We start from the raw sequence: 27,731 nt of genomic DNA, 5'->3' as shown, positions 1-27,731 counted from the left end.
CAGAATATTACATACTACCCAAAGGCCCCATTTTTATGAGGGGGTTTTGTCTCAGACCCTTCTGATGGTCTGTAAGACAAATGATCTACCCCAAATGTAACTATCTTTTCATCCATAACAAAAGACAGACAATAGGCAAATACTACTGCCTTAAGTGCTATATTCTATCCCAAAGAACTCCTGTGCCTGCCAGTCTGAAGCAGCTAAAGTGCTCTGCTGTCCATATGGCCAGGTCGGTGACATACAAGTGTGTTGAATATTAATATCATCTGAGCATTGCAGCTTATGCTGCTGTGTTACGAACATTTGTATAGCACTTCCTGTCGTCGGTGTTGGACCACAGTGCTTTCTTAATCTGGCTGTCCTTTTCAGTTCATCTAAGATTTCCCTGCTTTGTTGGGTTAGATTGGCATAGATACATCAATTGTACAATTCCGATCATTCATGTGGAAATGAAAGCAATACTTGAGTTTTACAGCACACTGTGCAAACCTTAAAAAGTTGTAAGTTTGTGTGAACCCTCAGGTTATGCAGTTGTTCAATAAGGCAAGGGTGTGGGAGACACTAAATTTCTGTAGGCGCAGGGACACAGGCAACCTTGGAAAGAAGTGATCCCACAGTCTGATTTGGTTCCAAGAGGTAATACTCAAGGTGAGCCATCAGAGCATGTAAATGAGGAAACAGTGAAATGAAAAAGTAGGATGATGACTTTAAAATGAAAATTCTTGAGTGTCTCTGTTGGGAATAGCCCTTTATGCAGGGTCATCCCCAGACTGTTTGTCTTCCTCCTCCTCGTTTTCTGACCTTGTCATTGTTGGCTTTAGGACTCTGCACTTTATCAGTGCTAACCAATGCTAAAGTGTGTGTGCTCTCTCCTTAAAGTGTGGTAATATTGGCTTATCCACCATTGGTATATTTAATATACTTATATGTCCCTTGTAAAGTGAAATATAGGTTCCCAGTGCCTGTAAATTAAATGCTACCCGTGGACCTGCAGCACTGATTGTGCTACCTACAACAGTAAACTTTCATACATGTCTCAGCTCTGCCACTGAAGAGCCTGTGTGTGCATTTTTAAACTGCCATTTTGACCTGGCAAGTACACCCACTTGCTTGGCCCAAACATTCCTTTTTTATCACATATAAGTCACCCCTAAGGGAGGCCTTGATTAGCCCCAAGGGCAGGGTGCAGTGTATTTTTAAAAAAGTTGGACATGTACTTTTAAGTATAACATGAGCTGGTATTGAAATGAATTTGTTTTTCACTACATCAAGGCCTATCTTTCCCATAGGGCAACATTGGGATTGCCTTAAAGTATTTTTAAGTGTAATTCCCAATTGGGACACAATAGAGATATGGAGTATGGTGTCGCTGGACTCCCAATTGTAGGCTTGAAAATGTCACTTTTAGGAAGTTGACATTTTCTTACTTTAACCATTCTGTGCCTCTGTCTGTCTCTGAATACATGTATGTGGGTGGATGACAGCTGGGTTTTGTGCATTCCCTCTAGACAGTCACACAAAAAGGGGGCTGAGGTGTGACATTTGCATCCTGATGGCCCATCACCATGCTGAATGGCCTTTAACGTCTTGATGGGGGGGTGGAGCTTAGCACTTACTCACTTACACATGAATTGGGCTATGTGCCTGCTCACACCAAGGGGAGTATGCCCCCCTGTTAAGAGTCTGCAGCCAGGGGAAAAAGGGCAGGGAGCTTGAGATCTTCAGATGCCTCTTTAGAAGTTTCTCCCACTTCAAAGGCACATCTCGGTATAAGTACTGGACCCCAAACCCCACCAAACCAGAACTCTACTTAAAAAAAGGACATTCTGCTAGGAAGAAGGACTGCTGTGCTGGCAGAAGGGAATGCCACTCTTCAGCTGCATTTCTGTGTTGGCCTACTGCTTGCTGTGTGCTGTGCTCTAGGAGGGACTATGACTTTGCTACTTGCTTTGCTGTGTTGGCCTGCTGCTTCTTGCCTGCAAAGAGAACGCCTAGACCTGTTCTCTACATTCTTCGACCCAAGATTTTCCAAGGGCTTGTTGGCTTGCCCCTTGTTCTCCGCAGTCCCAGGGACATCAAAGACTACCTGCAACTCTCCTGGTTCTTCTGGCTTCTGTCATCTGTGTCTCCTACCCTTGCCTGAGGTGCCACTCTCCTGTCATGATCCTCAGAAGTGGGTTCTGCAGCTGATTCCTGCAAAAACCAAAGCATTGTCTCAAGTGCATGAGAAAAATCAGCTCATCACTCATTCGACGCAGAGGCTGTTCTAAGACAGCAGATTTACAGCCGGCGATGCTCTCTGCAGCTCGACTACAACGCATTTCGTTCACTTCAGTGGAGCCCGATGATGATGCAGTGACCCGAATGTGTAGAAAATTCCAATATATCGTGCCCTCGCCGTTGACACTTTGCTCCATCAAAGGTAATATTTCAGCTGACTCTGCATGGGTTCTGTAGCTGACCTACCCTCCATCGTGGTAGTCCTGGATTTGGGGATTTGCACAGGTCCCCCGTGACCTCAAGTAATCTTTTGACTGCTAATGACTTCTAAGCACTGTTTTCACATTTTAATCTTTAAAAATGTATATCTCAATTTCTACTTATTGGATATTTGTTCTTGTTTTACTCAGATAAATATCTATTTTTCCAAGCTGGTGTGGAGTCTTTTTGTGGTGTTCTCTGTGTTAATGTATTGCACAAATACTTCACATATTGCCTCTTTGTTAAGCCTGACTGTTCTGTGCTAAGCTACCGAAGGTTGAGCACAGGTTAATTTAGGGTGTGTAGCTGACTTATCCTGACTAGGATTGTGGTCCCTACTTGGACAGGGTGCATACCTCTGCCAACTAGAGACCCAGTATCTAACAGTCTCCATGAAGTGCGGATGACTCCATCACTGAACTTGAGTGACATTTATTTAAAGTATTTTTTAAACAAATCATCCAAGAATAACCCATGCTTTAATGATGTTGCCACAAGTTACCTATAATGCGTCAGTTTACGTCCTCTATATAGCCTATATTGTTGTTAAATGTGAAGCAAGATTATTTTATCTTGACCATACATACATGAGGTTTTTATAGATCTTGGATCCTATACTGAATTTCTTAAATGTGCTCTCATTCCGTATGGTCAGGGAAGATAAAAGAAAGTGAAGTAAAGAGATGGGTTGTGAATTGTGCATTCTGGTCAGGTGGGGAAGCAAAGATATTAGTCCAGGTTTGCTTATAGTACAGTTAAGACTGAAGGTTCCCATCCTTCTGTTTCGTTAAATGCCAAAGGTCAGTCTTTCGTTTTCAGTTATTCAATTAATGTTATTGTGTTATTACCTAGAGATTAATAAATATATGCATCACTCCTTGAATAAAACTGACACCATACACAAATGTGTACATGTGCGTTGTAATAAGATTTAAAGATGTCCTTTTCTGTTTGTCTGAGACCATGCTGTTGGAGCAAACTCTCTGGGGGCTTTGATACCTCGTTGTTTTTTTTTTATGTATTTTATTTAATTGCAGTCATTAAGGTGTTGAGCCTCTCCTAAAATCGTCTCTTCTTAAGTCAACCAAGCCAGAAGTAAAAGTAAAATGAAATAGCATCTCCTGCCTTCCCATACTGTGCTGGCTCCCTGGCTTGACAAAAAGCTGCTATTAAATAACTAACAATAATAATTAACCAAACAAAAAGGTCCTATGACCGCCTCGGAGTTTTCAACTCAGGTTACACTCCTTCAAGGAGACTTCCTTGATGTGCAGCATTTCTTCAGAGAGACTACTCTGCCCTGTTTAAAATCAGTTTCCGCTTAGAAATCTTGGGGCGATGGGATAGTGTCCCTTGCATGCCCCACCTCCACTCAAAAATCTTGGGAGGTGGGGGATATATTCCATGCCCTCCACGGTTCCTACACCCAAGCTACAAGACCTTGAACTGAAGAGGAGGCTAGGTGTAGGTAGGGTATGTGGTTGGTCTCTGTCTAGAGCAGTGATTCCCAACCTTTGACTTCTGGGGCCCCCCCACTTTAGCAATATTGGAATTCAGGGACCCCCAGTGAATTATTATTATTGGATTCCGGGGACCCCCACTGAGTCATTACTGAAAGCTGGGGACCTAATCTGTTAATATTATTTAATTTTCTAAGTAGTCGCTATCCCTCTGAGGAGGCTTTGCGGACCCCCAGGGGTCCCCAGACCACTGGTGTAGGGGGCAGGATGAAGTAGTTGTCCTGCAAGTTTCTGTGTCGAAGAAAGCAGGTTGTGAGACCCAGTGCTTGCCTCTGTCCAGCAGCGGGCCGAGGGGTAGAGGGTGTCTCACTGCATGCTCTGATCTCGACATGGGATATAGGATGGGATCGCTGCCCTGAGAACTGGTTGAGGGTGCTTTGGCCTTTGCCTGGGAAAGCAGCAGTGACCTTTCCCGGAACGAGGCTAATAGAGGAAGTCGTGCCGCGGGTCACTTTCTTGAGGGAGTGTTGGGGGTTGGGGGGGGGGGAGGGAGGAGGGGGGTTCCTCGTGCTACGGCCCGGTCCAGTAGGAGGCAGGCTCCGGGTATCATGCTGCAGCCCCTTCCTCCGAGGGAGGCTGAGGGAGTCGTGCTACAGGTCCCTGTCCGGGGGGCGGGTGTTAAACTAAGGGTCCCACCCCAGTACGAGGCACGCTGAGGGTGTTGTGCAGAAGGTCCCTGCCCGGGGTCCATGTCCAAAGAGAGGTTGATGTTCGCTCCAGAGAGAAGCAGGCTGGAGGTGTCGTGCTTCAGGTTCCCACTCTGAGGGTGGCAGAGAAAGTTGTACTGCATGTCCCAGGCTCGTGGAAACAGCCGCATGGAGTCGTGCAGCTGAACCCTGTTTCGAGGGAGTGCCGATGGTATTGTGCTTCAGGCAGTGCTGTAACTGGGCAGATACTGTCCGGTACTGAGTACCTGCACTTCTTTAATTCGAAAAGGATAGTACCTGCTCATCTCAGGGGCAAACACGTGCTGTTGATAGTGAGTTCCGGCGCTACTCCGTTTCCGATTGCAGCACTGCTTGCAGGTCCCTGTTCAGTGGGAAGCTCACTGGAAGTGTCGTGCAGCAGGCCCTATTGGAGAGGCAGGCTTGGGGTGTCTTCTTGCAGATCTGTGCCCAGGTACCTGCCCAGTGGGAGTCAGCGTGAGGGTGTCGTTCTGCTTGTACCTAGCCGGTAGGGGGCAGGGTGATGGTGTTGTGCTGCAGGGCCCTGCTCAGTAGGAAGGAGGCTGGCGGTGTATTTCAGTAGGTCCATTCCCAGACCAGTGCAGGCTGGGGTGTCGTTGTGCAGGTGCTGGCGAGAGGGAGGGGTCATGTCCTGCCCAGTGGGAGGCACTCTGGAGATGTCCTGTCTAGTGGCAGGTCCTGGTCGAAGTGCTGGGAGGCACCGTGGATATGTCCCGGTCTCGCGGCAGGCTCGGGCGCAGGTCCTGCCCAGTAGGATGCCGACAGAGGTGCAGTCACTGTGGAAAGGGAGGGTGCAGGTCCCTGCCCAATGGGGAGGTACTCTGGAGATGTCCTGGCGCAGGTCCTGATCTAGCGGCAGGCTCGGGGCGCTGGTCCTGGTGAGGGGGCTGGAGATACCCTAGATTTGTCCTGATCTCGCGGCATGTCCCGGAAGGCACCCTGGGCGTCCTGGCCTCGCGGCAGGCTCGGGCGCTGGTCCTGCCCAGTGGCAATGCGACTGAGGGGGTATGTGCTGCAGTCCCTGTGCAGAAGGGGGTGCAGGTCCCTGCCAAATAGGAGGTACTCTGGAGATGTCCTTATCTTGCGGCAGGCTCGGGGCGCAGGTCCGGCCCAGTGGGAGGCTATGGGGCAGGTCCTGGTGCGGGGGGCTGGGAGACACCCTGGAGATGCCCCGGTCTCGCGGCAGGTCCTGCACAGAGGGAGGGAGGCTGAGGGCGTCGTGCTGCGGTCCCTACTCTGACAGAACCGCAGGGATCCCCGGGCAGGTGTGCGCGCACCTGGCTGCGCCCGAACTGGGAGGAGCATCCTCCTTCCCCGCCCCCAGCTGTTGCTTTCGCCAGGAGTTCCCAGAAGCTGCTTGCCCCCCCAGCAAAGCAGTCGCCTCACTCCTGTTCTGTGCTTCCTTGCAGGTCCTGCTGCTCGCTCCTGTGGACGTGTGCACTCTGCCGCCGCTGGCACATCTGCCCTCCCCGACGCCTTGGTCCGCCGCTTCCTGTCCTGACCGGCACTGTCCGAGGCACTGGTCTCCGCCCTGACTGACTGCTCGTCAAATCCAGCCCCTAAGCAGCAGACCGGTCCCCATCCCGCCGCCATGTCCAGGAAGCAGAAAGGTGAGGAGGGTCCTCTGCTTGTGTGCACTGGAGTGTGCGAGGCTGCGACTCGTAGGCTGTGCAGGGTCCTGTCCCTTTACCTCTGTCTCACTAGTTTCCACTGCAGCTCCAAGTTCTCCAGAGACCTCTGACGGCATGTATTATTGCACTGACCTGCCAGCGAGCCTCTCTGTCTCTCTCCTTTTCTCTTTCCCTCAGTCTCTCTCAGACCTGTCACTGTCTACACTGCGGTGTAAAATAGTTCTTTCTAACAGCATGTCTCCATTTCCTGACCTCTCACTTGCTAATCTTTCAGTGTCGAAATCTTTGCCTGTATGTCTTTGTGCACTGACCTGTCACTGCCTCGCGCTGCAGTGTAGATTAGCTCTGACACCATGTCTATGTTTACTGACCTCTAAATTTCTCACCTTTAATGTGTGAAATTGTTGACTATATATTTCTGTGTGCGAACCTGCCACAGTTCTGAGAATGAGATCTCTGGTAAAGTGTCTTCATAAAGTGATGTGAATATCTCATATTGTTGGTGGAGGGGGAGGGGGGGGGGCGCTACAGGGCCGGCCTTAGCGCTGGTGGGGCCCGGTGCTTGTTGGTGACACCAAATGACCACCTTCACCACATATTCCCACACTATTACCCTTTAACAGTACTCCCACGTCTCCATAACCATTCTCTCTGACATGCATTTAGTTTTCGTGCGCCACTCATATCAGTGTAGCGTGTCAGAGCACTTTATATCCCAAACACATTCCACAGAGGCAAATCGATCATGTGTGTAATTCAGTGTATAGGAAATACTACATAATACAGAGAATTAGAAGGTGTAGGGAGCATGTCTTTCATACTGGTGGGCAGTATAGTTCAAACGTGCTTGATCAGGAGAAGCACAAGCCCAGAATTTACAAAGTACCACCATGGTCTTTACTAATAAGAATTACTTTCTACCCATATGAACCCTGTTTGCAACATTAGGATAATGAAAGGCTTGGGGAAACAGTCATAACACTCTAATCTATACCTTGCAATTTGCACGCAGCTCTTTGATGACAGATAATAGCTTACTATTCTTTCTATATTAGGATTTACATTATATGCCCATTAAGATCTGCGTGGTACACGGTGATATGGCACTGTGTCGCACTGCACTGAGAGATCTGATGGCATCTTGCCATAGAGTGACATGTCACGCTTTGTAAAGTAGGAGCGCTGTGACACGCCCCTGTGCAGTGACTTTTCATTGTCTTCTGTGGTCGGCTCCTGCAGTTCCTTGTTGGTCTCCGTCTATTCGCTTTGTTATCAGCTCCGGACACTGAGAGATTCACTTCTTATCATCTTCAGAATATGTCTGTCACTCAGACTTTTTGTTTGTGATCGACCCACCCCTTTTCCATGTCTGCTCTTGTTGACATCTTCACCCCCCCCAAAGCTGTACTAAAATGGGCACTGTGGGGTTCCCACAGGATTTGTTGCTAGCATTCTGCCCACCAAATATGTTTCGGGGCCCAGCCCCCCTCCCCTGAGTGACACATATTGGCATGTTTTGCTGCTGTGGTTCAGGTGGGCTATGGACAGGAGGACACCGTGGGCTTATAACTTAAACATTTTTCACATCTTTAAATATGTGGCACAGCAGCAGCTCCAAGGTAATTCCAGTATAACTTATTTATTGCTTGTGCTCATGCTCCCCTTTTTGTTTCTCTAAAGGCAGTTTGTTTAAGCCCTCCGACTCTGTCATTCTGCAGTTATAGTTCTGAAGTGCTGTGCAAACACGCTGCGGCCGTACTTCTGCACTGCTTCTACTGATGCTCCACGAGAAGAAAGTTTTGATGAAGACTCAGCTTAAAGTCCTCTTGAATTCCTCAGTTGCTTTCAGTGGCTTACTTAACCTGTAGTTCCTTCACACCATAACCTCACTGTGCTGGCACTACACCTGCACCCCATTGCGTTTGTCACTTTGTACAGTGTACTGGCACTGTTGCTGTACCCCACCACTTTTGCCCTTTACGGTGTGTTAAGACTGCTTTTGCGCTCTACTGCATGTGCCACTTGTTGCGGTGTATTGGCGCAGTTTCTGCCAGCACCCACTTCCGACCACTTTCTGTGGCATGTGGTACAATTTGCAGTGTGCTGGTACTTTTCATGCCACCCCCTTCCTTCCATGGTGTGTGCCACCTTTTGTAGTATGCAGCCTCAGTTTCTGCCCCCTTGTGTGCTCTCCCGGCAGAGCCACACTTTATGCCTTCTTTCCAAGGATGCAGGCACAGCTTGAATGCCCCAACGTTGGCTAGGGTGCGGCCATATTTTGACATCTTTACAATTCCTCCCACTCATTCAGGGTGCTATTGAACTTCTCCCTTGTATGCCCTCTTTGCTTTGGTTTTGACACTGCCACCTTTCTCTCTTGTGTGCCTTCTCTTCCTACCGCTGGTGCCATCACTGCAACATCTCTTTTGGGGGAACGGCACAGTTCCTGCCCCCACCTCCACGACCCCCCTCCCCCAAAATCACTAGAGAGATAATGCTGTCCCTAACTAGGCTCTAGCCCAGTTTATGCCCTAACTTCGGAGGTGGTTCTGCAGTCCCAGTTCCTACTTTACCTCACATCACCGTCTGCCTCCACCTCCCCCGGTGCTGGCCTGTTTTGTCGCCCCTCTCCAAGGGTGCTGGTGCACTCCTCGACTCTACTAAAGATGGCTGTCACTGCCCTTGCCCCCTTCCACGTTGCTGCCACTGCCTTTGCTCCTTTTCCTTAGGGTCTAGCCCAGTCCTTGCTGTCCGTCCAAAGAGCTGGTGCAGTCCAAACTCGGCCTCCTTAGGGGTTGTACAGTCCATGCCCTCCCTCCCTAGCAACTCCTGGTGGGATGCCCCAACGTACCTGAGGCAGCGCTCCGGAGGTAGAAGCTCGGGGTCAGGTGCAGATAGACGGTAACTTACACAGTCAGCCATTACAATAAAGAGCTCAGAGCCTTTGTGTGTGTATGTGTGCGCGCAGGGGTGGGGGCTTCAGTGCTCACAGAACCAGCTTTGTTGGCATGAGGAGGTGACCGAGAAGAGACTAGTCCTGAATTCACGTGGGCCTTTCTTTGCCCTGTCTCATTTCCAGGTACACGTTTCAAAAGTCTGTTTCTGTGCATGAAACAATGGTGTGGTTTGTGCTCTCTCAAAGCAATGAAAACTGCCAATATCGTTTCCTTGGCCTCCTTCTCTTTCCCCAGATTTCTTTTACTTTAGGGAATAAACGTGGTGCTCCTTTTAATCTGCTTATGGACTCAAAGTGTTTCCTTACCTTGCTTTGGAACATATTATTCTGAGTTTTTATGCATCCAAATGTTGTGTCCCTTAGTTTGGCACATAAAACAAAGTGGCAGAGTTATGATTTAACTGGCACCATGAAATTGATGATGATGATGATGATGGTGGTGGGGAGGGTGTGTTGTGTGATGGTGTGAGAACTAAAATGCCACTTGGTGTGGAAAAGCCTCCTGTCTTTGGCTAGGCATTGATCCAGAGCTTACATATTGTCAGCTGTCACGTCAGTCTGCGTGCCGATAGATGGGTTTAAAACCTGATTAAGCTCTCCTCCTCATTACGCTGTGGATTGTTTAAACCGGTGTCCCGAATTCTATTCCTTACATATCAACCCACCTGGTCACTTTGTCTGACCATAAGATTGATTATAAATAGGCTGTATACTAAAATAACGTGCTGTACAAAAATGTCACAGGTATGGGTTCAACTTGTTGACAGTTTATCGCCTTACAGCAGGCTTGAACCCATGGCTGGTGGCTCGCTGAGCCACAAAGCGTGAGGTTGTCTGATCTGCCGTCTGGTTTAACATACACTTCTATTCACTAGGACGTTTTGGTGAGTGCACCTGTTAGCACGCTGGAGTCTGTAACAAATGAAGTGTTGGGATGGGGGTCTGGAAAGGGTAGCAGGTGGAAACATGAGTACTGAAATGTAGACAACAAAAGACTCAGATATGTAGCTTGTCAAAAAATAAAAATATCCGTTTAGACAAATTTCCCATGAAGCACTTGCATCCAGTTTGCTATGAGTGGAATTAGAATAGCATTTTAATTCAGTTTTTCAACAGCTGGCAGGGGAGAGTAGCTGAAAATGATACTTTTGAAGCAGTCGATGTTTTTGCTTGGTCTTTATGTTTGCAGGCTATTGTTTGGAGTCTGTATTTTCACACAGAATCAAACGGCGTGGCTGAAGATCTTTGGAGTTAAGGGGATAAGATTTATGTTTGGCATGAATATAGTTTTATAACTTGCCATTAAATGGAATGCTGTCATCGCCACCCCTTAAGCACACGTTTCTAAACTGCATCGTCTCATTTCTTTCTCACAGCTGTTGCAGTGGATAAACTGTATTCTGGTGACAATTGTCCGAACGTAGACTAATTTGGGGTTAGACAGAAAATCTCTGGTCAGTCTTCCCATAATGTGGCTTCACTCATAGCCCTACCATCGAAGTCCTCTGAGCGTCAATGGCCAATGCAATAGGCCTGATTGCACGAGAAACAAACCAGGCTTCAAAACGGATGCCTATGAATAGTACTTTCTGAAACTGAGATTAGAGGATGCTAAAAAGAGGGAACCATAATAGTGTTTTCCCATATCCAACTTAAATGCAGCCGAGACAGCCTGACAGTTGAATCAGAAAATAGAATTTCACAAACCCCTTAAATAAGGTGAACACAACAGCCCCAAAATAGGGCTTCCATCCTTAAACAAACTCCGAATGAGTGTTTGTGGGACAACTCGAATATTAAAACCAGGGAACCAGAATACAACTGGCCCAAACCCATCATCAGGGCAGGTAGATACAAAAACCAGGTAACATAAATAGGTCTTTCACCGACGTCTCGTGAGTGCAGCTGGACAGACTGGAGAGTAAACCTAGGGTATCAGAATAGGATTTTCCCAAACCTCTTCAGGGCTCTGTCTAGGAAAGAACGGATATTTAAAAACAGGATCTTGACAGTGCGAACACTTCATAATGACAGCGGAGTAGCCTGTAGACTGACATCAGGAAGCAGACATAGTTATTTCATAACACTTGATGTGTACTCCTAGAACAGACCAGAAACTAAAACCAGGGCACATGCCCCAAGTCCCTTCTGGTACCGCAGGGAAAGCCTAGATACAAAGGCCACAGCTCTGCAGGAGGGCTTTTCAACACCCTTCATTAGCACAGACAAAACAACCCAGATTCTGAAAACAAGAGTTCCAAAGCAGAGCTTTTTCAAGCCATTTGTGAGCAGGGCCAGTACAGTAGAAGTAGTAAAACCAGACACTAAAGCGTGGTTCCCCGAAACTTTGCACAAAGACCAGGCCTGTGAAAAAGACAAATGAGTACATTCTAAGCAACCAAGATTCTAAATAACAGGCCTGACTTAGGTCTTTATCAATCTGTTCAGCGGTGATGGCCGTGCAGCACACCCACTAAAGCCAGAAGATCATGGCTTTGATAAACCATTCTTGAGGGCAGCTGAGACAACCTGGGCATTATAACCAGATTCTGAATAATGAGATCAAGCCAGTTGCTTCCCAAATTCTCTATGAAGTTTGCTTGTGACGGCTTGCCTAAGTAAAGTAGATAATTATTGGAGCCTTTCCAGATCCTTAAAGCGAGCAGCTAGAATAGCTAGACACTAAAGCCACACAACAGGAATGGGCTTTCCATAAACTCTTCATGAGTGTGGCTGGCCACCCTTCATATTAAAACCTGAGATCCAGAATGAGAGTTTCACCAACTCTTCTGGAGTGAGGCCTAGACAGAAAGGATCTTAAAACAAGGGGACCATAATTCACCATTTTCAATCTCTTTATGAGTGCTTCTTGGGGAGCTTGTTTATATAAATCGAGCACCAGGACTGGGTCTATTCTATTAGTACTGACAAGAAAATAACATCATTGACCCCGGGTCCGCACTTTCTCCAAATCCTTCAATAAATGGCTTGTATATAGTAACCTATGCCCTAAATTATACAAACCATTCATCAGCAAAATCTCTGTAGGCACTATAAACTTATTGCCCATAACACCGCTTTTGTAAAAACACCTTGTTGGTATGTCTGGAAAGCAATTATATCAAAACAAGGGCCCTCAATAGGGCTGGTGTCCAACCTTGAGCAAATACAGGGAGGACAGCATGGGCACGAAAACCAGGGCCCGCAATAGTTCTCTGTAACCCTTTCGTGATGGTCATGCCCAAATACTACAACGGGAATACCCTAGTAGGACTTTATTTGTTTCCCTTCTAAGAACAGCCACAAGAATAAAATAAAACCAGGGATGTAGAATAGACATTCGTACCCAGATCATTTGAGAGTATGGTACGGATACTAAAACCAGTGGTTGATTGAAGGATAGATTTTCGTTGGTACAGCTGACCAACCTAGAATCATAACCAATAATTCCTTTCTGACAGGTACTCATTGCTGGCCTTAGCAGTCTGGGCAGTAACTCTAGGGCTCCACACTAGACAGTTCTAAAATCCTTCACTATAAATAAGTCATGCGGGATACTAAAGCAGCCCTCTAAATAATTTCAGAAATGCTTTGTTTGTGTGGATGGTTTCTAATGTCACAGTGCTGCAATAGGCCTTTCAAACACTATTCATGATAATGGAAAGGACAGTAGGGATGCTAAAATCAGAGCATCAGAACATGACTTTTGCAAAACTCTCTTGTGTACAGTCAAGGTAGCCTGGGCTCTAAAACTTTGGCTCCAGTGTAGGGTTTCTCTAGCCCTTCATGCGTGATCTCAAGACAGTCCTGTTGCTTAAAACCAGAGCCCTGCAAAAGAGCTTCCCCAAACCCTTAGCATGTATGGGCCAGATACTAAAACTGGAGAGTCCAAGTAGGGCTTTTCCAAACTTCTCGTTAGTATGACCAGCACAGCCCAGACACTAAAACCAGGGAGAGGTTGCATAGGGGGTCCACTCTTAAAACCCTTTGTGTATACTGCAAAGTACAAAATCATGTATCTATAATGGGCTTTCCTTAATTCTTCGTTTACGCCGTTTCCCTGCAAAATCCTTGTGTGTGTTACTAGGATAACCCTTCATGAGTGTCCAATGTAGTTCAGGAATAAGACATTCCACAAACCTTTTAGCTGTATGATCTGGATAGTAAAACCACAGAGCCGGACTAAGGCAGGCAGCAACAGATATGATCTAGTCTCAGAGTGCTGACTTTGGAACCTGGTGGCTTGGGTTCAAGGTTTATTCATTTAGTGTCACAGTGCCCACAAATGTGAATTGCAATTTAAAATAAAGGATATGTAATTGGATTCACAGATGTAAATCTCCACTAGATGTACATGATCTTGTGTCGCCTCCCAGTCTCCCCCTTCTCCCGATGTACAGTCCTCCATTACTCCTCGGCTAGGTTTGCATTGTATAAATACCAGTACGTACAAACACAGTCTCTAATTCCTAGTAAGAATGGTGATTCCGTCTCGATATTAAGTTCAGGGAAATCTTAAAAGGCGTTCCTAAATTCTGCACTCACGTGTCTTGAGTTGCTAGGTAACTAACCACAGAATGGAAATTTTTCAAACACTGTGTGTAGGGAGTACACACGTCTGCTGAAAGCGAATGGTCCATGCACACGCACCTACATTTTCTGGCCTGGCTCCATCTGTCAGTATACACCAGAACCTGTGTACTGACACACCAGGGAAAGTGTGCCATGGTGGCTCTGTGTTTTACCAGCAAGGCCCTAAACCTTAATTTCATTGGCAACTGGTACTTTTTCCCTCTGGGGCATGTCTGCCACTTCTCTCTACTCTGAATTCTGTCGGTGCAGACGTGTGTACCTCACAATGGCTGGAATTTTGAGACGTGTTACTGGGTAAGCTTGCCTTCTATATCAACCAAATAAAATGCAGGCAGCAGTAGTGCATTTATCCCTTGTGCACAGAACAGTGCCAGCATAGATGCTACAAGAGCAAGCTTTCCTATTGTCAGAACTGTAGCCGCACAGGCACCTTTCCTACAGAGTACATTACGAGCACAAGCAGTGCAAGCTTCCCAGATGTGGGGTCTCTGACAGGCAGCAGCACAAGCTTCCCACATACAGAGACCATATGACTTTGTGTCATGCAAACATAAGGCGTGTGGCTGGCAAAAATATGCCTAGCAGGACAAACAAAATTGCAAAGATTTATTTTCTACAGTTAACTTTCTTTTATTTAGCTAAGTCTTCTTTTCTCACTTTGCACTCATGTTTTCTTCTGTTTTTGCTCATGGGTGTTGTTCTCAAAAGAATGAGGATTATCTTGTTCTAAATATTGCAAAGAAATATTGTTTCTTTCTTATGTATAATGTCTGAAATGATGCTTTAGCACATAATTGTGCAGTCCACCTCACACCAATCCACCCCACTCAATCCAATCCATTACAGACCATTCCAATCCAAACCAATCACCACACCAATCAGTTTCGCACTCCAATCTAATTCGGCCCACTCCAATCCAAAACAATCTGCCCCACTCCAATCCAAAACATTCTGCCTCACTCCAATCTAAAACAATCTGCGCCACTCCAAAACAACCTGCTCCGTTCCAGTCTGCCCCACTCCAATCCAAAACAATCTGCCCCACTCCATATCTAAACAATCTGCCCCAGTACAGTCTGTGCCACTCCAGTTCAAAACAATCTGCCCAACTCCAGTCTGCCCCACTCTAATCTGAACTCTACTCTCCTCTACTTAACTCCCCTACACTCCTCTACTCTACGACACTCTACTCCAACAAATCAAGTCTACGACACTGGTGTACAGCATGGCAATAAAAAACACACTGCCAAAGCCAGTAGCTCTGTATAGGTGAGACCTATTGGCTTTACCAGTGATTGTTAAATTTCCAAGGGCTCCCAATCATTGATGGGGATGGGGCTGACCAAGCTTTATTACCTCCTGACAAACTGATACAGCCCTTCTTCCGCTTCTGAAACCAGTTTAGACTAGACCAAGCAGGAAGCCATCGCTAAAGAAATGCGGATCCCGAAACATGAAAGAGGGAGGTTTTTCTCTGGTAGAAAAGCTGTGGCTTCTGAGGGCTAATTCCAACATTCACCTGTCGGGGCGCATGGGAAACCAGAACACTTAGACACACAATCCTCATGCATGTCCCAGACATCATGGCGGTTCACGGTCCCAGTATGCAACCTTCACATGGAGGGAGTCAGTAGTACATCCCTCGGTGGCGGTGCAGCTCCTGCTCCCCAGTGCTGCCACCACTGCTAGTCTCTAAGAGCTGAGGTTTAGGGGGCTGCAGCCACGCTCAAAAAGAAGAGGGCACTTTAGGTGTCTCCTTAGAGTAAAAGTAGGGTACCTGCAGTGGGCTTGCAGTAATAGCACACTCACTTGGTGGGGGAAACGCACGGGGCTCTCCAGAAGAGACGTGCAAGGGAACGGTATCACAGCTTCACAAATCCATGCTTGAAGACTTTCGTTCCCCGCATCACACTTGACATTTAACAGTACTTTACCTCCGTATGATACATTTTACTGCCTGTCGCATTAAATACATACAGAAACCTTCCTTCCTGGTCAGTGCACTCTTCTTGAATTCGTTCCAGGCAATCTCAGTTGTTTGGAGCCTTCTTATGTCCGCATCGTGTTTCTTATTGCTACGGGAGGAGACCCTTGTTCAGTAACAGATCACAGGCCTGAAAGCAGTCCTACATGGTGCAACATTAATTGGCTAAGAGGGTTGCATGCGCAGGAGCCGCAACGGGTGGCAAATAGTAGGCATGGTGCCCACACAGCCCAGTCCTCCCTTTACTGCATTCACAGACCAGGGCAGGAAGTCACACAGGTTTCCACCTCCTCATTTCACTTCAAATTTAACAAGCATTTTCAATGCAACGGGGCTTGCATTTGCTTGAGTTAGAGCTATTTGCGTTGTACACTCCTAACCGGACTTTTCTTGACACAAATTAAAAGAAAAAAAAACACAGCACGATCGCGCTATGTAAAATGCAGCGCGATCACGCTGAAATTGAAAACGTAAAAACGGAGCGCGATCGCGCTATGTAAACCCCAGCGCGATCGCACTGCCAGAAAAATAAACAGATAAAGTAGTCCGGAAACCCGGGCTGAAAACATCGGGCCTCAAATGGTTTCAGTAGTTTACCGGTGCTGTGTAGGTGGGCTAAACACTGGAAAAGGCATGCCGTATGCATGCCTTTAACAAATAAAAGCAAGCAGATTTTAAAGAGCAAGCCCAGGAACCAATGAAAGTGACTGACCTGACCTGGGTGTGGTTTGAAGCCCAAAGAGAGATTACATCATGGACGGAGTGCTTTGCGCTCGCCCATAAAAAGGGAGCATTGCCAGATGTGCTAACTGTGGTTGTGCACTGGTATCAGCACTGGCATTGACATCCATTTGTAAAGAACCCCATTTCCCATGCCTCCCTCAAGCATTACTTTCCTTCGTTCCTTTCTCCCCGCTCATTCATATCTGCTCTCTAGCTCTTCTCTGTTTTCCGTTCTCTCTTCTGTCCTACTCTGTTACGTTTAGGCCTCAGTTGTGCACCTCACCTCTGGTACACATTCTGTTGCTGCGTAGTTGTGTTTGCTCTCTATAAAAGTCACATATACTTAGGGAAGAATGTAGATTTTTCCATGAGCCTCATCCACAAGATTGCACGCAGGATTCCTACATATACAAGAGTTTCTCCAAGTAAACAACTGTAAATTTCTTCACTAACCAACTTTGCAAATAGTGACCGGTGCCACTAGTGCGGGTTCAGCTCATTTTGGTCAAACACACCGACCTCTCTTGTAATAGTCCTTCCTTAACCGGTGCGCAGATTGTGCCAGATGTAGCTGATACACAACCCTTCACAGGTCTGTGTGCCTCCTACCTGCGGCTCCTCCAAGACTGGCACTAGAACAAAAATGTTCGCTGTTGCTGATTGATTCTTTTTTAAAAAATTTGTATTTTATTTATATAACTGCTATAATTGATTCGATTCTAGATCCATTGTATTCACATGTACTCCACGTGTGAGTCCCAGATTGGCTTCATTGTATTGTAACATTTATATATCTCTTGCTACCCATGTTTGGGCCAGTGAAGCACTTACCAACATGGTCAGTGCCCTGCACTGTAAATGTTCTGTGGTGAGGGAGGGTATTGTTGTTGTTTTTGATCCTTTGTGGGAAGTGTTTCCTTGTCTTTTGTGATGGCCGCCGAGGTACAATTATTGTGTTATCCGATGCAGCGCTAAGCAGTGGGATGGATAAAGAAGAGTGAGAGATGGTTGTACAGTTTTTGGTTTTCAGTGAAATGGCAACTTTGATCAGCTCTGTAAGTCCCTTTTTGCATGTTTTGTATCACTAAGTCGATTACCTCTCAGGGTCGTCAGTTCTGAGACTTGTTTGTGGGCCTGAGCAGGCATAGTTTTCAGGGAGAGAGGGGCAGGAGATCTGCTGGGATGGACTTCGTTACAATCATCCCTTCTCTGATTGTTATGATACTAGAGCAGGAAGTTGTCAGTCAGTCAGTCAGTCAAAAGTTCCTTAGTCGGTCACAAAAGACCATAAAAGCACAACACACAAAATAACAAATTGCATAGTAATTCTCTGGTTAGTTTAAAAACCTTCTCATTCTTGATAACATATGAGCAGTGACAATTAACATTTTTAGGCAGAGTACTCATTACCTAATAAAATTCAGTTAAAATTTACTGCTGACAAAAAATTTACTAAAGTGCAATATTCTCCTAAAAACAGATTCACAAATGTAAAATAAAAAAATTCCAACCTAGCTAAAAAGTATGTAGAGAATCTTTCAGGTTAAATCCATTTCATGTGCGATGATAAATAAGTCATATGATGTAAAATAATGCCCTCTGGGTACTTTACTAACCCTGAGTCCCCTTTCTACATATAAGTCCCATCCTCAACAGGCATCCTAAACAAAACGTATTAGAGATCGTGAAAACTCAATCGTGTGACATTGCATAAAGATAATCTAATCAAATAAACAAGATAAATGGTTTCTGTAAATACATTAATCATAGTAATTGACAATAAAAGAACATTCAGCAAATTCAGATTACTGTTTTATTTAAGTTCTTTCTGGCAGTGATTACAAAAGTTAGAAACTTTGCTAAGGCACAGCATATTTCAATGGATGAAAGCGTCTGAAGATATAGATACGCAGGACGACATTGGCGTATGTGAGAGGATCTTAAGAGGGGGATTATATATAATTTTCTCTGCCTGTCAAACAGTTTACAAAATAGCACGATATGTATTGTGCTTTGTAATGAGAGGGAGTCGCAGGGACAGGTCCTTAATGTCGCGCTCCAGTCATTCATGGTAGGAAGAGTTACTATGTGATGAAATGTGTCTAAGAACAAACCGGTGCCTGGTTCTCCTTACTTACATTAGGTAGGGCGGCATGCCATCCAGAGTCAACATGAGTTGATTGCTGATAACACTATGTTTTTGCACTTCCACTGTCCACTTTAAGTCCGCTAGGTGCTTAAGGCACAAAGGCCCACATGTATCAAGCTCCTGGTTTGCATTTCTTAAATAGCAAATTTTAAGAAATCGCTATTTAAGAAATGCAAAATGGGATGTATGAAAATGATAATTCGGCAATAGCGATTTCTTAAAAATCACAATCGCTATTACCGAATTGCAATTAGGGAATGGCACTCCATTCACCCCCATGGGCCAGTAAGCCCATAGGTGCTAATGGTTTTGCATTTCTGAATTTGGGAATTCCTATTAGGAATTCGCAAATTAGGTAATGCAAAGCTCAGGGTGCTTTGGGCCTAAGGCCCCCTTTGATGCACCCCAAAAAAATATTTGTGGACATGTGAAGTGCACGCATTCCCTACATGTCATTTTTTTTAAATAATTTATAATGCATTTTTAAAAATTGCACATGCATACCACCAAACTGGATTTGGTGGCAATGGCATTTCCTAAAGGCCCTATTCGCATTTAGGAAATGCTTGATACATGTGCATTGGAAATGGCAAATAGGAATTCACAATTTGTGATTTCCTATTTATGGAATCACAATTTGTGATTCCCTAAATGGAGTCGCAATTTCAGGTAATCGCTATTTTAGCGATTCCTTGAAATTGCACTGCGAATGCCTTTCATAAATCTTGAAAGGCATTTTTGCATTTGCAAATGGACGAATTTTGCGATTCGCACCGTTTGTGAATGCAGAAATGTTTGATACATCGCCCCCAAGTCCTCAGATCTTTTCTACTTAACACAGCCAGTAATTCTGGATTTTCATAATATTATGGATGTCCCACATCTTTGAAAAAATTATTGATATACTTCAACCACGGGACTCTTAATGAAAGAGGCCAAACAATCCAGCAGAACAACACGGTTTAAGCCCATATGTTCTGAAATCCATATTTTCTGCCATAATATTATGGGCTGCACCATTATTAAATCAACTAAAAAGGAGACCCTCACGTCTGCATATCAGATGAATGAGGAAGTACCTTTTGGTACAGATAAAAAATCCCTGGAATTCATTTTCCACTGTTTGAAGCATACTACATTTACTGTACCCCCAAACACCCACCCTGTATTTGACAGTGGGAATACCTTTTGCTCTGTAGATTTTTAGCATATTCTGTGGGGTAATTGTCCCTAGCCGTTTTGAAAAGTTATTCAGAGCCATATTAGTCATAATAAACTGTAGTTTTCTGGCATTTACACACCTTGACCAAGAGCCTTCTTTATCAAACAAGATCCCCAGGTATGAGAATATTGTTGTGCTATCAGTTTTTCCACCTTTCATAATTATATTGTGGCTATTGAGTATCTTTATGGTCACTGTATGTAATTATTTAGAACCTACTGTGGTGGACTAAATTAGAGTTCTGCAGTGGTATGTGGCAGCTTTCGTCAGTTATTCCATGCCTGTTCTGTGGGTGATGGGTGCTGTATTGCGCTGGACTGGAACAGTATTGGGTGATGAATGTGACTTGTAATGGTTATGTATTGTGTGACAGTGAGGGAACCAAGCAGTATAAGGCAGTTATTATGCAACCTGTTTCAACTACATGTAATCTGTGTGTGTATACCAGTTAAGGTTCTTTGTAGTAAATGTAACCTATGTCCAGGGCCACTGGAATTATGCTGTTGGGTTGGCTAAATTATGCAGCAAGAAAAGGCAAATTATGCTGTTTAATGCTGCACATTGTGTAGCAGTACTAGTTATTTTGCCCCTTTTACACATGTAAACACAATTTGGGCACCCCAATAATATAGGTTTGACACCTAAATAGAGCAAAGAGCAACATAAAGATGAGCATTTAACCTTGCAAAGGGTCTTTTTTTGTACCTTTGGACCGTGCGGGCTAGAAACAATTTTTTGTTAAAAAATCTACAAATTATGCAACAGATGATAGATTGTGGCAAGTTTGGCAAAGGCCATAATTATACAGAAAACGCCTTGATCACATATTTTCATAAATCCAGTGGATTAATGTAGATTCCTTTCATAAAACTGTAGCGCGTGTGTAGACCAGTTTCTGTTCTCTGCATGTAAATGAGCCCCGTGTTTGGACTCTAGATTCATTCTGGGTGGGTGAACCTCATGAGACTACCAGTTTAGACTCACTGTACTAGAAGTATCGGCTGTGAGCAGGTGACATGGTTGCGGCCCGGGCCCTGCGCTTGGCCCCTTGTGAGCCGCCATGTGCTGGTCCCTTGGGTCGGGGTGATAGCCTTGTGTGAGAAGCCCTGCTCTTACAGGAAGGCCCGGGTTTGTTTGCTCTACTCGTGAAAAGCAGGTCGCGCAGCGGAGGCGGCCGGGTCGGGCAGGCGGGCAGGCAGGCAGCCAGCCATGCGACACCCACAGTGGCAGAGGAACTTTCTGATCCGGCCGCCGGCACCTTCCGCGTACGACAGCTGCGGGGAGCGGCCCTGACGTGGCCAGGGCCGCCGCACGTCAGCCAGCTCCGGCTGAGCTCCACGGGCCCCCAGGGGCCACTCCCCGCAGAGGATCTTGCTGTTTCCAGGGCTTGCAAACATCTGGGCCTCTGCACAGCAGCCTAGAGAACCACGCAAATGCCGAAGCAGCTGTGTCCTGGAGGCGTGTCTCTTTCACTAGGCTGTGCAGTCTCCTCTTGGCACCGCATTCAGCAGGTGGCTCTCAGTTAGCAGAGAGGTTGTGTAAGTGTGTGTATATAAAACCTAGGCCCGTACAGTTAACGTACAGAGATGTGTATGACTTCTAGTTAATGGGTTTAGTCGCACTAAAATAGCTCATAGAGTTAACAAGACTACTTTCAAAATGTGGGTAGCCTCCAAATCACACATTAAATCCCACATAGTTAAATCAAAGATGGGCCAGCGCATAAGCAGCAGAGATTTCAGTGTAAAATGCAGAATGCGAATTTCAATCCTCATAAGATAGCTCGGTGGATTAAAATACATGCTGCATTGATTTCTATGTAACTTACAGATCACTGGCTCAGGGGTCGATGGGGCCTCAAGATATCTGTGTGTACCCTGCTGAGCTGGTAGATAGCTTAGGCCTGGGAGGTTGATGACTTGTTGCAGAAGACCGTGTGTATACACCAGGACGCAAATTGTGATGTCTGTGAGGTAGCTGAAAAATCGAATGACCGCGCTGCAGAGATTTGTGTGTACTTTGTGAGGCCATAGGTTCAGCCTACCTTGGCTGCCCTCGCCTAATATCCGTTTGGGCCCATTTATTTGGGCAGTGGTCGTGTTGACCTGACATCTTTGTGGGCACAGGGTGGCAAGCAGAGGAGTGTTATTTGATTTGAAGATAGTGGGCCAGAGTAGGCGTTGTTAGTCTCCCTTGAGATACATGTTCAAATGTTGTTTTTTTAGGTTTGGTTTGACAGCGCCGCTGTCCGCTTCATAAGTTGTTTAAATTCATCAAAACGTATATAGAGTGGGCTTTGGCTGCACTTTGAAGATTGTCTTTCTCCTACCCCAAGCTAATAACTGTTTGGTGTTTCGTCCCGCCTACTGCAGAGTGCTGGCACTGGAATGCACAAGGGGCTGTTTTACATCTCAAAAGTAAATTGAATTAACACGCATTTTTTGAACTCCTACATGCCTTGCATATAGGCAGCAATCGTGCTTTTTCACTGCAAAAACCTTAGTTAAAACTTTCCGGTAAACAAAATGTCAGCCAGGCCTATTTGCTTTGAAACCCTTCTTTCTGTTTGGGGTGTGTGTGTGTGGGCGGGGAGGGAGGAGGAGGTGTACAATACCCCGTTCTGCCGAGTTCCTCCCAATATGGTCAGTGGCACACACTTTACCATGAATTTTCACCCTCTTGACGTTCAGCCTTCCCAGCTCCTAATATTCATATTTTGGCAGCCGACGACATAACGTCAGGGCTGTGACTCACTTCGCCCTGATGGAAAGACCCTGCGGTTGGGAGACAGACTGAATCTCTGCCCAAGTGTCTGAGATGGAGAACAGGGGGATCGTCTAATTCACTGTCGGGCTCTTTGCATTAGTCAGCTTGCTTCCCAGGGCCAGCACTGCACTGTGTTTTTTCTCTCCAATGCTTAGGGAATGGTTCACTAGCCCAGAGGTTCCGCTAGGTTCCCTAAAACGCAGGAAAGAGGGGAGGGCAAGTCGACAGCATCCATGTGGTTGGTTCGAAATGTTAGTACCTCTCCTTCTCCCGCGCTCCGTCAAACCAGGTTTTACGGTAGGCCGGGGGTTTGGGGGAAGAAGGAGAACACATCAGCACCGATGCCCACTCGCCCATTCCCCTGGACAGGGTGCCAGGACCGTAGCAGCTGTGATGGCAGACCCTCCATGCTCCTGGAGAGATGCCGGACACCCTACGCAGCAGGATCAGCACCCAGCACCCCTGGGCTCAGGGTGTACTGCCAAGCGCTACGCCAGGATACCAGGGTGCAGAGGTAGATGTGAGAGCAGATCACACTGGGGTCAGGGTCGGACGTGGAGCCAGGCATGGCTTCCCCAGGACGGGCCAGATCCTCAGCACATGTTCCCTCTGGGGAGTGTATGGGGGTGAGGGGCGCCCAGACCCCCTGATCAGGAATGCGCACCAGCTGGGGCTGTTTTTCAGTAATGTGGCTACAGATCTCGTCCCTCTGTTCCACCAAACACATAAATTAACATACGGCAGTGATTGTTTGAGCACAGCCCTGCTGCTGCAGAGTGGGTCACGGTCTATGAGACCTGTGTGTGAGAGACCGGAGCCCTGCCCCTCAGCGCCACAGCTATGAGGATCGAGGGTGGGTCACCTTCCCCACACTGTCACATCTCTGAGGGTCAGAGGCCACAAATGTGAAGGTGAACACTAGGACCTTCACTATTCGAGTTGTGAGATTAGGTTACACCTCTCCCTCACTATCACAGCTGTGAGAGTCAGAGGCCACAGGCCTACAGTCCTCAGTATTCCAGATATGATGGTCAATCAACCAATGTATTTGTAGAGCGCAGCTATTCACCCGTTAGGGTCTCCATGCTCTTGGGGGGGCAGAAAGTGAAGGTCAGAGGGGATCAGGTGAAGAGCCATGATTTGAGATCCTTTCTGAATTGTGATAGAGTGGGAGATCTTCTGAGGTGGATAGGAAGAGAGTTCCAGGTCTTGGCGGCGTGGTGGGAGAAGGACTTTCCTCTGGCTGTGGCCTTCCGGACACGTGGGACGACGGTGAGGGCGAGGTTGGCGGGACGGAGTAGTCTGGTGGACGTGTAGAAGTGGAGTCTTTGGTAGAGGTATTCTGGTCTGGCGTTGTGGAGGGCTTTGTATGCATGCGTGAGAACTTTGAATGTGATTCTCTTGTAATTGGGGGCCAGTGCAGGTCTCCCAATAGGGCGGAGGTGTGGCTGTGTTTGGGGGCATTCTTGATGAGACCGGCAGAGGCGTTCTGGATGCGTTGTAGTCTTTTCAGTACCTTGGTGGTGGTTCCGGCATAGGGTGCGTTCCCATAGTCCAGGCGGCTGCTGAAGAGGGCCTGGGTGACTGTTCTTTTGGATTCGGTTGGGATCCATTTGAAGATCTTCCGGAGCATGCGCATGGCGTTAAAACAGGCGGAAGAGTCTGCGCTGACTTGACGGATCATCAAGAGTGCTGAGTCCAGGATGAAACCAAGGTTGCGGGTGTGGTCGGTGGGGGGCGGAGCGCTTCCGAGGGCAGTGGGCCACCAGGAGATGTCCAAGGCTGAGGGGTTGTTGCCAATGATGAAGACTTCTGTTTTTTTGGTATTTAGCTTGAGACAGCTCTCCTTCATCCAGGCTGCGACTGCTTTCATTCTGTTGTGGAAGTTGGCCTTGGCTGTGAGTGGGTCGTTGGTAGGGGAGATGATTAGCTGAGTGTCGTTGGCGTCTGAGATGATGTTGAGTGCATGGTGCATGGTGTCTGGCGATGGTGGCTAGGGGGGCAATTAAGAGGTTGAAGAGAGTGGGGCTCAGATAGGAGCCTTCCGGTATGCTGCAGATGATCTTGGTGACCTCCTGAGTAGAAGGGGGGGCAGACTTTTTGGATCCTGTTGGAGAGGAAGGAGGTGAGCCATTCTATTGCCTTGTCTCAATGCTGGCTTCGTGGAGACAAGTCCGTAGAGTGCAGTGGGAGATGGTGTCGAAGTCGGTAGGCAGGTCGAGGAGGATGAGAGCCGCGGTCTCACCCCTGTCTAGGAGGATGTGAATGTCGTCTGTGGTGGCAAGGAGGGCGGTCTCAGTGCTGTGGTTGCTCAGGAAGCTTGACTGAGAGGGGTCAAGGATGCTGTAGAGTTCAATGTGTTTGGTGAGTTGTCTGTTAACAGCTTTTTCGATAACCTTGGCTGGGAAAGGGAATAGAGAGATGGGATGGAAGTACTTGAGGTCGTCTGGGTCTGCGGTTGGTTTCTTCAGTAAGGGCTTGATTTTGGCATGTTTCAAGATTTCTGGCAAGGTGGCGGTTTCAAAGGAGCAGTTGATGATGTGCCGGAGCTTAGGTGCGATGGTGCGTGCTGCTTGCTTTGTTGAAGATGGGGTGAGGGGAGGGATCGGAGGGAGAGCCGGAGTGGATGGAGTTCATTATATTGAGGGTTTCCTTGTCGGAGATGTTGGCACAGCAAAGTAGGTGTTGGGATTTGAAGGCGCTTCGGTGGTGGCTATGATGGAGTTGGGCGTCTGATGCTCCTTGGTCTGAAAGTGGTCGTTGATGTTTGCTATCTTGCAGTGGAAGTAGGTGGAGAGGTTGTTGCAGAGCTCTTGTGAGGGGATGATGTCTGTGGAGTTCGCTCTGGGGTTGGTAGGTTCGCTGATGATCGCAAAGAGCTCTTTGCTGTTGCGTGCGTTGTTGATGCGTTCCTGGAAGGCGTTTCTCTTGGTGGTCCTGATGAGTTGGTCATGTGTGTTTAAGGCTTTTTTGAAGGCTTAGTGGTTCGTGGGGGTCTTGTCTGTGCGCCATTTCCTTTCGAGGCGTCTGCAGTTTTGTTTGGACTCCTTGAGGGCTGGGGTGAACCAGTTGTCTTTCATTGATGAGCGACTCTTGGAGGGTTTGTTGATGGGGGCTAAGGTGCTGGCGCAGTCTGAGATCCAGTTGATGAGGTCCCAGGCAGCGGTGTTAGTGTCGAGGTTGTCTGGTGGGGGAAGGGGGTGAATTGTTGAGGCTGCTGAGTAGCTGGTCCTTGGTGATCTTGTTCCAGCTCCTGTGGGGTGCTAGGTGAGCGAGGTGTTGGTCAGGGGATTTGCTGAAAGTAAAGTGGATACAGTGGTGGTCGGTCCATTGGAGTTCAGTTATGTGGCTGATGGAGATGTGGTTGTTGGCGGTGAAGATGGGGTTGAGTGTGTGTCCGTCAGAGTGGGTGGGGGCGAGGTGAGGAGTTGCTTGAGTCCGAGGTTGGTGACGTTTTCGAGCAGCATTGTGGAGTTGTTGTCATTGGTGTTCTCCAGTGGAAATTGAGGTTCCCAAGGAGTATGTAGTCCTTGGAAGCGAGCGCGTGGGTGGTGGCGATGTCAGCGATCATTTCACAGAATGGGGGGGAGCGGCGGCCTGTAGATGAGTGTGCCTTGCAGAGTGGTGATAGGGTTGGTTCCAGTCTGGAAGTGGAGGAGTTCCATGTTGGTTGTGGAGTCTTCGGTGCTGGTGGAGAGGAGTAGGGACTCTTTGTGGACGATGGTGATGCCTCCCCCGGTGGGGTCTTTGCCGATGATCTTGTAGCTGTCTGGGATGGCGATGTCTGGAGCCGAAGAGGGGTTGAGCCAGGTTTCTGTGAAGAAGGTGACATCCGGGAATGTGGTGTCAATGAGGTTCCAGAGTTCGATAGTGTGCCTGTGGATGGAACGAGTGTTGATCAGGATACATCTGAGGTTGTGTTCTGTTTTGTGGGTCTTCGGGGGGTGGGCTTGAGTGACAGAGGCATGGAATTTGCAGTGGCAACAGATGAAGGGTCCCTTGGTGTTAATCGGTTATGCCTGCTTACAGTTGTTGTCGTGTCCTGGGTTGAGTGCAATGAGTGCTGCTGACGAGTAGCGGTGGTGGGCGAGAGGTCCAGGGGTCCTGGCGCTGGTCGTGTCACGGACGGTCGCAGATGGGCTTGCCTTTTTCGCGCCAGGGGCGCACCTGCCATTCAGTAGGAGAGGGGGAGAAGACAGGTGGGAGCAGGAAACGGCACGAAACAGGGGGGGGCTGGGCCACGCGGACAGCAGCAGCAGTGAGAGAGGAGGGGGCGGGGCAGCGGGGAGAGCGAAGAGAGAGAGAAGTGAGAATGGGAGGAGTGATAGAAAAAACAAGAACAACAAAGGAAAAGGATAGAGGAAAGCGCAGAAAGCGAAAGGCACAGTAAAAAACAGCACATTCAGAGAAAAAAAAGGAGAGAGGACGGAGAAGAAAGAGGGGGCAGCCCAGCAGAAGAGCAGAGCCTTCCAACTAGACACCAGGGATGAGGCGCAGGCAGAGCCTGCGGGTGGAGGAGGGCCTTGAGCTACTGACAGGGGTCAGAGTTCAGGGACAGAAGGGCTTCACTTACTGGTGGAGGTACACGGTGGCAGAGCAGTTCACTGACCAGGTCAGTGAGGTTGCTCTCCCTACTGCACAGCGGGTGCCATTAAGTTGGGGGGGAGGGTGGGAAGAGGACAGCTGGAAGGCTGGAGCAGTAAACGGCACAAAACAGGGGGTTGAGCCATGGGGGCAGCAGCTGTGGGGAGAGCGCGGAGAGAGAGAGAAGTGAGAATGGAAGGAGTTATTGAAAAAACTAGAACAACAAGGGAAAAGGATAGAGGAAAGTGCAGAAAGTGAAAGGCACAATTAAAAAAGCGGTACACTCCAAGAGGACGGAGAAGGGGCAGAGGGCAGCCCAGCAAAAGAGTAGAGCTCGCCCACTAGGCACCAGGGATGAGGCGCAGGCAGAGCCTGTGGGGTGGAGGAGGGCCTCGAACTACTGACAGGGGTCAGAGTTCAGGGACAGAAGGGC

The 27,731-nt window shown here is 47.4% G+C and overlaps 1 protein-coding gene across 3 annotated transcripts in view; it reads left to right on the top strand.

Annotated features, from left to right (window-relative positions):
* Positions 1–27,731, top strand: part of SPATS2 (spermatogenesis associated serine rich 2) — a 277,452-nt gene that overhangs the window by 17,113 nt on the left and 232,608 nt on the right. For 2 of the 3 annotated variants that reach the window (XM_069230615.1, XM_069230616.1), the window contains exon 2: positions 6,100–6,300. The exons of the other annotated variant lie outside the window; for it this stretch is intronic. In XM_069230615.1, coding sequence (XP_069086716.1) covers positions 6,282–6,300 — 19 coding nt within the window. In that variant the 5' untranslated portion in view covers positions 6,100–6,281. The remainder of the gene's footprint in view (positions 1–6,099; positions 6,301–27,731) is intronic. 3 annotated transcript variants of the gene reach the window in all.

The sequence above is a fragment of the Pleurodeles waltl genome, chromosome 4_2 (genome assembly GCF_031143425.1).
Source record: "Pleurodeles waltl isolate 20211129_DDA chromosome 4_2, aPleWal1.hap1.20221129, whole genome shotgun sequence".
Lineage (NCBI taxonomy): Eukaryota > Metazoa > Chordata > Amphibia > Caudata > Salamandridae > Pleurodeles > Pleurodeles waltl.
This window is presented reverse-complemented; position numbering and strand designations above follow the sequence as displayed.